The sequence below is a fragment of the Nanorana parkeri genome, unplaced genomic scaffold (genome assembly GCF_000935625.1).
Source record: "Nanorana parkeri isolate BGI_ZX_2015 unplaced genomic scaffold, ASM93562v1 scaffold1037, whole genome shotgun sequence".
NCBI lineage: Eukaryota > Metazoa > Chordata > Amphibia > Anura > Dicroglossidae > Nanorana > Nanorana parkeri.
The window spans coordinates 112,976-122,975 of record NW_017307305.1 but is presented as its reverse complement, the minus strand read 5'-3'; the positions used below and the strand labels follow the sequence as shown (position 1 = coordinate 122,975).

General features: G+C 44.8%; 1 protein-coding gene across 1 annotated transcript in view; it reads right to left on the bottom strand.

Annotated features, from left to right (window-relative positions):
• LOC108796003 (tumor protein p63-regulated gene 1-like protein) overlaps window positions 1-6,652 on the bottom strand; it is an 8,412-nt gene extending 1,760 nt beyond the window's left edge. The window contains exons 1-4 of the mRNA XM_018567366.1: window positions 6,482-6,652; window positions 4,932-5,023; window positions 2,485-2,661; window positions 381-537 (exon numbers count right to left, since the gene is read on the bottom strand). Coding sequence (XP_018422868.1) covers window positions 381-537; window positions 2,485-2,661; window positions 4,932-5,023; window positions 6,482-6,637 — 582 coding nt within the window. The 5' untranslated portion in view covers window positions 6,638-6,652. The remainder of the gene's footprint in view (window positions 1-380; window positions 538-2,484; window positions 2,662-4,931; window positions 5,024-6,481) is intronic.
• Between the last annotated feature and the right edge of the window lie 3,348 nt (window positions 6,653-10,000).

Below are 10,000 nucleotides of genomic sequence, written 5' to 3'. Positions count from 1 at the left end.
TATATATATATTATATATATGTATAATGCCATATATAGCATGTTGATTAAAGAGAGGTATTGAAGCCAGTGTTCTGATGTTCTCTGTAGGAACTACTTTCATTAATTTCCAGGAGCTGGGCATATATCAGGATGGTCCTATCCCGGCTGTTAGAATTGGAAAGCTCGTCCGGCTGTTAGAATTGGAAAGATATATAATCTAAGCAATTTTAACTGTAAAGTAATAGTAGTTGGTGCCAGAGAGGTAATAAATACCCGGAAGTGTTATACTTACACATAACTTAGCATGCATGCACTTAGCATGAAATTAAATCTGATGACAGGTCCACTTTAATGTCTCCTAATGCTTAGCTACTGATGTGTCATCTTCTCCCACCTTACCTGGCACATGTCTTTCAGGTCTTCCTGGGTGGCCACTCCTGGGTGTTGGATCAGGTTGATATAGGACAGGTCTTCTGTCCAGGGATTCCACCATGACAGGAATGATGGAGGTGCTCGCAGCTTGTCCCACTTCACCTGGAGAGCATATCCCTCCCTCCTGGGCAGAGACAACCAATAATGATTTGCATTAGGCAGGAACTGTGGTCAAAGGTTTTCATTTTCAAGCAGCTATAATGACTTCTGTTCTTTTACAGTGACCTTACCCTCATCTTTTCTACCATTGTCACCAGCTCTGCTATAGCATGAAGGCCTTGTGGGTAGTTGGATGCAGAGCCACAATATGGCACATATGTAGGTGTTATGGTGTCCATAAACATTTCTGATGAGCTTTTCCTGCAGACAGGGATTGGCCATCAAGGTTATGGCGGCTCCTACAGACATGAGATCTTTGCCTAACGGGCAAAAGTCTTTCAGATTGTGTGAGTGTTGTCACAAGTCTATAAGCACTTTCAGAGCTAACCCATATTTGCGAGGCTACAGCTATCTCCTGGTGGAGATCCAACCAGAGGTCAATCCACCCAAAGCTGAGACAAAGATTGTAAGCTTCTACATGCAAGACTTTCTGTCCTATACCTGATAGACCTAGTTCACACAGGCTTTAGCTTGCAAACACTATCTTGAAGAAGCGTCACTGTGAGTAAGCATTTACAAAGCTGCAAACCCTTTTCTTGAAGCCCTTAACACCCTTGTGCTTCATGCTAAAAGTGCTTTATACAGCTCTCAATAGGAGTGCTGACTGTAGCTTTAAACTTTACCCAGCTACAGCATTGTTATGTCCCCACCACCATGATAACCATGACTTATCTTAAAGAGGAACTTTACCCAAATGCAAAATGCTAATGCAAAAATATATATTCACTGTTAAATGCAGGTTATCCTTATCTTGGACCCTTTTGAGCTTGGAAAGCCCCGGGAATCCAAAAGGACGGTCATTTGCAGTAAGAGAGCTAGAAAGTATCCACAAAAACGATAACTTGCATTTAACTTTAATTTGTACATTGGCATTTTGTAACATTTTCAGGGCTCATGCACATGGCATTAAATGGCCATGTAGCGTACAATCTGGTCATATATTCTCTGCAGGGAGTGACGGGAGACAGGTGAAGCGTACAGTTGCCGCCAATCAGCCTGTAAAAATCAATGGTAGGCAGAGACTGCACACAAATATAGGTGAATCTGAGCGGCTAGGTGCATACAGGGCTAAATGCGCAGATAAGGATGAGCTCAGGTTTGTATCGAATCCGATCGGAACCGGAGCTTCTCCAAACCCGGACGTAAATCCTCCTGAACACGGAAGGAAGTTCATTCCATGCCGTCCAAACAGCTTCAATCGCACAGTTTTGGGGCAGGATGCAGTGATGTCATTGACCTTATATGGCTAAATGCATATATTTGGCAAATTACATTTACCTAATATACTGTAGCTCTGTGGCCATATAAGATGGGAGAAGTCGGCGCTGGCATCTCACGGCTTTGTTTACATGCAGCTGTGGAATGGGGAACGCCCAGCTGATTGGGCAGGCAGCCCATGGCACTTTCTTGTTCAGAGGAGCTCAGGTTGGACATGAGTTCAGTCCAAACCGCAGCTCATCCCTATGTGCAGATAATCAAATGTCCCTTTACTTCTTAGTATTTTTTGCCACCCACGACAGTGATGCGATGGAAGATTCCACCCCTGCCCACTCAGACCTGTAATGACGGAATCATATTATGTACCTGTTTCTGATACCAGCAACATGTAAACAATATGATTCCCTAACTAGTGCATTGGGTGTGCAGACTCTGCCAATCCCGTGCCTACGCACCCAGCGCTCTTAGAGATGCCTAAGGGCTTCTGGGATATACGCAGCTCATTTTCCCGTAGTCTGCGGGTGGTACCAGTGGTGCCATTCTCACCTTGGCATGAAATATGGAAGTAGAGGGAGGGAAACTGTATTTTAAAAAAGTTAAAGGAGGGTGTGAAAAATCAAATCAATGAATTAGCACCATGAGGGTGAAGGACGGCTTTAAGTACGACCACTGTTGGGTTTAGCAGAATACTCACTTGTTAAGCGCCATCTTGGAGTAGGCCAGAGGTCCCCATATCACAGTGTCAATGTAATTCAGAGGGATTCGGAATAAACGGCAGCTGCCCATCTCTAGGAAGTTGTAGTAACAGATTACAACGGAACGCTCGCACAGGAAGACCAGGACTTCACGCTCTGTGCCCCAATGGCTAATCCTGCAGAGGACGTAAAGGAGAACATTGAGATTAAGGAAAGATCACAGAAACATTGGTGCCTTTCTTTTACCACCTCTGATGATAGAAGTCTACGTACACGCAGTGGATTAATAGCTGTCGGTAGTAGATAAGCGCCAGTATGTTTAAAGCTGAACTCCGGAATGAGCAAATATTGACCTCATATCTGAGTCATGTGTTTTCTTCCAGAAATCTTGGTGAGCTTTGTGTAGTTCAGAGATGACAGTATGGGGTCTATTCACGAAGCTGCCGAAGGATTCGGCCGATCCTTCGGCTAGCTTCCGGCCCCAGGACCCCTTCGGTTCAGTAGAACCGAAGGGCTGCTGTACGGGCTATTCACAATAGCCCGTACAGCGCCCGATCATGGCCGAGCGGCTCAGCCGAGCCGAACGCATATGCATATGCACATGCATATGAAGTGAGCCGGGTTCAGCTTTAAAGCGGACCTTTACCCCTTTCACTAAAAATCACATCAGTATGCAGCTCTGCATGCTGACATGAAATCATCTTACATTCATTAATTAAACAAGCACATTTTTATTTAACTTACAGTTACAGTTTTACTACTTCCTGGTTATCTTTGGCACAAATGATGTAATCATGCCCAAGTGTTGCATCCTGGGAAGGTTACATCAGCAGAACATTGCTGGGAAATCTCATCTGTAATCTCACGAGATCTCAGGGAAAGGTATTTTTCTCCCCTGAGATGATGTGCATGGTCACATGTCCTAGTCACAGGCCCGAGTTCCAGGAAGTAAAGGGAGAACTAGAAACCTGCCCTTAGTTAAAATGGCCACTGTGAGAAAAATGGGGAGGAAAAGTAAAATAAGACATGCAAAGAATACAAAGCTGCCAATTATCTAGAAGTATGTGTTTGTAGATTGTCATTACTAAACATTTCTAAAGGTGTGTTTGTTGTAATTTCAAAGATCTGGGTAAAGTTCCTCTTTCAGCTCCGTACCTCCAGGAGCAGGATAAGAATGATGCAGGAGGGTTGTTTTAGGTTGTTTAGGGGTTACTTAATTTTGAACTTGAACTTAACTTCCCTTTACTTACAATGGAATAAAGAAAAACAGTCCATTTTCATTACAGTGCCATGTTCTCAGCATGGTTCCAGCTTTATGCCTACACAAGGGTGTTCTACAGGAGGGAGTTTCCTGCTGCACTGGCTAGTCCCATTTGGAGAAGAAACATTGTAAAACCCAAAAACATTTTCCTGTTTTGGCCATGTCCATCTCATGAGAGCAGAGGCGTATGTACAACAGATTGCACTCCTGGCATCCCGCCCAACTCCTGGCAACCAGCGATGTCACTGGTTGCCATAAGCTAGGCAGGATGCTGGCCAGACCGTCCTAGGACCACCGGACGCTTAGCAACCTGGGACACTCTGGCCGGTATTCCGTCCACATACATGTCTCATTGCTGGTTGCTAAGAGCCAGGCGAGGAGATATGTTTGGCCCTTACACATCTCTCTACCTGGCTTTTAGCAACCTGGGATGCTCTGGCCGGATTCCAACCCAGCTCCTGGCAACGAGTGCCATCAGTGGTTGCCAGGAACTGGGCAGGACACCCTCCAGAGCGTCCCTGGTTGCTAAGAGCCTGGTGGGGAGATGTATATGGGAAAGGGATGGGGAGAGACAAAAAGTCAACTGTCTCCACGGGTCGGCAAGCTTTCACTGACCCACAGAGCGGCATTCCCCCTTCAAGTGGCTCCCAGGGCATGTGCCAAACCATGGATACGCCACTGCATGAGGGCCCCCAAGAGGTTATCGATGCTCTTCTTTCAAGCGCTGCTCCTCCCCTGCTGTATATACCCTCCAGCTAGCCAGAAAGGGACCCTTGGAGGGAAACTAATGGCACAACACCTAAAACACAGTCGCCGGGCCTTACAAGGTAAATTGCCAAATTTACCCACAAATTTCCAAAAGAAGTCAGAAGACGGAAAGAAAAGGAAAATCACAGTTAATTTTAAGCTTGGTGTTGCCCCCCTCAGTGCTCCTATGGCAAACCAACCGAAAAGTAAAGTGAAAAGAGGAGTGCCATCTGAACTTGACATGGTGCCCAGAAAAGCACTTTCCCTTCATCCAGATGGCAATGAGGATAGGAGATAAAATCCTGCATGAAGAAATATCGCTTTCTGTGCAATATGGAACGTTATGTTCATGCTGTTCTTTCTTCAATCCCATTTCTGGCACGGATATAACAGGGTAATGAAAACACTTATTGGCACAAGCCCATAGTCAATACTTACTGTGCCAGGATCCAGGAGCTGTGGAGTTGCCCATCCTCTTCTTCAGAGAGAGACTCTGTAATGTTCTTCACTGCCTGCTGGACAACTGAGGGCTTTGGGGAGACAGAATGAGACACGTCAGGAAATCTGAATTTGACTTGATATCAGCCTCATGTACAGTAGAGCTCAAAATGGGAGAGTAAAGGGCAGTACAAAGAACCAGTCATGTGGGCTGCATGCACATGCATTGAAAGGGAATATTGCAATAAGAAAAGGGAGCAGAGAGTCCAGTCTTTGTCCCATAACAGGGAGGTGACCTAGCTCTATTATTTAGGATGCAGTAGTGAAAAGGTCTGGTCACCATCCTGGGTAAATACCTAGTACTTCCACATATGGGGTTCATGTGACTCCCTTTCCTTCCTCCCACAAGACGATGTTGGTGCTTGGGAATTGGCACCCAATGCTGTCACATGGAGGTAGTGACAGAGTCCATTTACCTGTGTAAGCTTTAACTAGGATTGAAATAGGGCTATTTTATTTGCCCCAGTGGGTGATCGGAGTGTCGGAGTGTGAAAGAAAGATGAGGTCTGGCATTAAATGAACCCATTGAAGATATCTAGAGACATGCTTACAAACAGTTGTTATCTATGGCATGGAGAAAGGAGGGTGCTGGACCAATGCCACTTACTGGTGAAAACAATAAGCACCTCTAGATTGTGATTTTGAAGGGTCTAGATGTAACACTATAAGGGAAAAAGTTTGTGGAGACCTGACCAAAACACCTATATTGAGCTTGTTGGACATTCCATTCCAAAACCATGTCTCCTCAATTCTTTTGGAATTTTGGCATTCCATAGGTTTTGAGGTGTGTCTGTGGAAATTTGTTCCCATTCAGCCCAAAGAACATCTGTGAGGCCAAGTTCTGATGTTGGATGAGAGGACCTGGCTCACAATCAGCGTCCCAGGGCTCTTTGCAGGACACCCATGTTCCTCCACACCAAACCATGTCCTTATGGAGTTGGCTTTGTACACAGGGCCCCAGTCATGCTGGACTTTCACCAAACTGTTTCCACAAATGTCTAAAAAGTTTTTTTTATGTTGTAACATTAGTAGAACCATTCACTGGAAACATCTAAAAACAATCATTTTAGGGGAGGTCCATATACTTCGGGCTACATAGACACAGTATGTGTAATGGTCAGGAATCCTCCACATACCTTTGGCCGTATAGTATATGTCTTTTGGGGGAGCAGTGATGAGATTTTCAGACTAGAGAGGCCTTCCGCCTTTTATGAAGTCTCTATTCTTCTAGTGAATTCTTTATGATATATGTTTTAAACCCCCGAGCTCTCAATATCCCCTGCCCCCTTCCCCCCAGTGTTCTCTGACTGAATTTAGCCACAAATATTCAGACTTGGATTTATTAGTATAACAAAATTAGAAAAACGTTATCACAACTTTTACATATTGAGGCTTGGTGCCACCTCTAACTCTACTGCCCTAGTCACAGACCCAAAGTTTGCCATTATGGTAAAAACAGTTCTGGTGATGGGACCATTTAGCATGCTTACCCTGAATATAAAGTACTCCTCTGTGGTGGTGCTTTTCTTTGTTTCCGTTTCGATGTATTGTGGGGTAAAAGATGCTCGGGGCTCCTTGGTGTACATGGGGTGCGGTGGTAGTTGGGCGTCTTTGCTGTCGGCTGCTGATGAGGTCTCTGGAGACATGATGAGTCTTTTGGTCTTGTTATCTTTGTTGGCGGTCCCGGAAATCTCACTGGAACACTTTTTGTCCTCACCTGTCCTGTGGTTTGTGCCTTGTTGGCCTTTCTGTGCCAGTTGTAAAATGTTTTTAGCAGGTCTTTTTTAGCCTTCCTGACCTGCTGTCACCTATAGCCTGTCATACCCTTTAGACTGACCTGTATCTTTTCTGGGAGTTGCACTTTCTCCCTTGATCTTAATCTTTGTCTTTTCCCTTTGTTCTGTTTGTCCGTCTCTTGCTGTCAGTTCTGTTGGTCCGTCTCTTGATATCAATTCCGTTTGTCTGTCTCTTGCTGTCAGTTCTGTTGGTCCGTCTCTTGCTGTCAGTTCTGTTGGTCCGTCTCTTGCAGTCAGTTCTGTTGGTCCGTCTCTTGCTGTCAGTTCTGTTGGTCCGTCTCTTGTTGTCAGTTCTGTTGGTCCGTCTCTTGCTGTCAGTTCTGCTTGTCCGTCTCTTGCTGTCAGTTCTGTTTGCCCGTCTCTTGCTCTCAGTTCTGTTTGCCCGTCTCTTGCTCTCAGTTCTGTTTGCCCGTCTCTTGCTCTCAGTTCTGTTTGTTCATCTCCTGCTCTCTTAGTTTTGATATCTCTTGCTGGCTGTTTGCTCTGCACACTTTCTTAGCATTCAGCGGTCTCTTCTCTCTGCACAAGTTGCCCGTCTCATGCACGCTGCAGCCAGGTAGCCAGTTGCTGTCTCTGCTGTGCGTCTCTTGTGCTGATCTGATTTCTCTTTCCTCTTCTTTTATACTTTGTTCTACATGCTCTCTCTCTCCGTTTGACTCTTCTAATTGCTGTCTCTTATTTCCTCCTCTCAGTCAGCTGCTGTCTCCTGTCTCCTCTTTGTTTGGCCCTTTCCTCTGATATAAAGCTGTCTTCTTTCTCCTTTGTGTTTGTCACTCTCCTGTTTCGTTTCTCCTCTCTGTTTAACCCTCTCTAGCTATCTTTACCTCTCTGCAAGTTGCACCGTTCTCTATCCGTATAGTTTATTTTCTCCTCTCCCTCTGGCACTCTTCTCTACCCGGCTGTCTCTTGTCTCCTCTCCCTTTGGCACTCTCTTCGGTCCCTTTGCTCTCACTTATCTCCTTCAGTCTCCTGTTGGGGCCTGTTGTCTCTTTCCTCCTCCGTGTTGCGAACAATTGCTGTCTCTTGCTCTGTGGCTGGCAGGGGAAGCAGGAAATGATTGTAAGAAATGAAACTGGTTTAGCCAGTACTGGTCTCTCTCTCTGGTGTTTACTGTCTGTCTCTAAGTTACCATAACCGCCGCTCATATTAAATTCTATAAGACCTGGAGCCATGTAATTATATTATAGACATTGCAAGACACTCAGGACTCAGAAAGTTTTTTTCTGCTGCAGAGCCCGTAGCTGGATGATGGCCAAAGCAGTGCAAGAGGACGGGGACCCTGGAAATACAAATAAGAACTGAGAGTACGAATAAGCACATTGATCACAGTGAATTAGGAGGAAGCACTCGGTCACGGATCTGTCACTGTTCTCGATTTCACACATCTGATTGCTGGACTTTTTCCTTTTTTTTTTGCAATCCTGTTCCTAAATCATAAGACAAAGCGATATTAACGAATTCAAGAACTTCAAAAATGCTTCAGAAGCACCTAATAAACAAAAACATCTTCCTGACCGTAATCTCTCTAGTGATCCAGTGATAGCTAAATATCTATATAGAGGAATCAGGACCTCCTTCCTCCTGCCAGAGATCCCTCTAGTGATAACTAAATATCTATATAGAGGAATCAGGACCTCCTTCCGCCTGCTGGGGATCCCTCTAGTGATAACTAAAGGTCTATATAGAGGAATCAGGACCTCCTTCCTCCTGCCGGAGATCCCTCTAGTGATAACTAAATATCTATATAGAGGAATCAGGACCTCCTTCCGCCTGCTGGGGATCCTTCTAGTGATAACTAAAGGTCTGGGGATCCCTCAAGTGATAACTAAAGATCTATATAGAGGAATCAGGACCTCCTTCCTCCTGCCGGGGATCCCTCTAGTGATAATAAAGATCTATATAGAGGAATCAGGACCTCCTTCCTCCTGCTGGAGATCCCTCTAGTGATAACTAAAGATCTATATAGAGGAATCAGGACCTCCTTCCTCCCGCTGGTGATCTTTCTAGTGATAACTAAAGATCTATATAATGTGCCCCCAATATTGTACTCTATCAGAGTATTATTTTTCCCTAAGTGCATTATTTTGCATAGTAAGCATGATACTGTTATAAATTAGTCTCTTTTTGTAATTCCAATATCCATTGCGGCTTCTCTACTGCCAGAGCTTATTTCGGAATACGCCTATGAAGGACGTACAGAGCAATGTAAGTGAAAGCAGTTAACTGTCCCAATTAGCAGATCTGTAATCTAGCCCGATTGTTCTAGACAGATGCCATCTGAGATGCCAGGATTCAGGTCCAGATAATGGATGCCATGATGGGCAAGGCGGTGAGGAACATATTTGGTCAGCAGATTTAGTGAACTGCAAACAACACTGATATATTCTCAGTAGCCGTGTGATGAGACATATGCATGATTCAATACACACAAATGTGGACCCTTAACCATACCCATACTGGACCAAGGAACTGGTTCACTTTATTATCTGGAGTGTTCAGGAGTGTAAGAAGATCAGTAGGCTTATTAAATGATGCGCTCACAAAAATCAATGACCACCCTGACGCATTTCGATTGATTAGCGTTTACTCAGTTGTAAAACTATGGCCTCACATAAAAACAAACATCTGAGCTACAGCACGTAACTATCAATGCAGCTGCACTCACAATTTTCTCTCAAGTCCTACAAATGTCTGCTGATCCTGACAGTGATATCCACCTAATGCAGCTTTTTGTAATGGTCTGGCAACGATGCTGCACTGCTCCTGAATTCAGAGCAGAGTTGCCACTCTCATGTAGGCTGTGTCTCGGTTGATCCCTCTAGTGATAATAAAGATCTATATAGAGGAATCAGGACATCCTTCCTCCTGCTGGAGATCCCTCTAGTGATAATAAAGATCTATATAGAGGAATCAGGACCTCCTTCCTCCTGCTGGGGACCCCACTAGTGATAACTAAAGATCTATATAGAGGGATCAGGACCTCCTTCCTCCTGCGGGGGATCCCTCTAGTTATAACTGAAGATCTACATAGAGGAATCAGGACCTCCTTCCTCCTGCTGGGGATCCGTCTAGTGATAACTTAAGATCTATATAGAGCAGGGGCGCCCACTATTTTTCGTTCGGAGATCTACTTTTCAAATGGCAAGCTCAATGTCTGGAGATCCCTCTAGTGATAACTAAATATCTATATAGAGGAATCAGGACCTCCTTCCC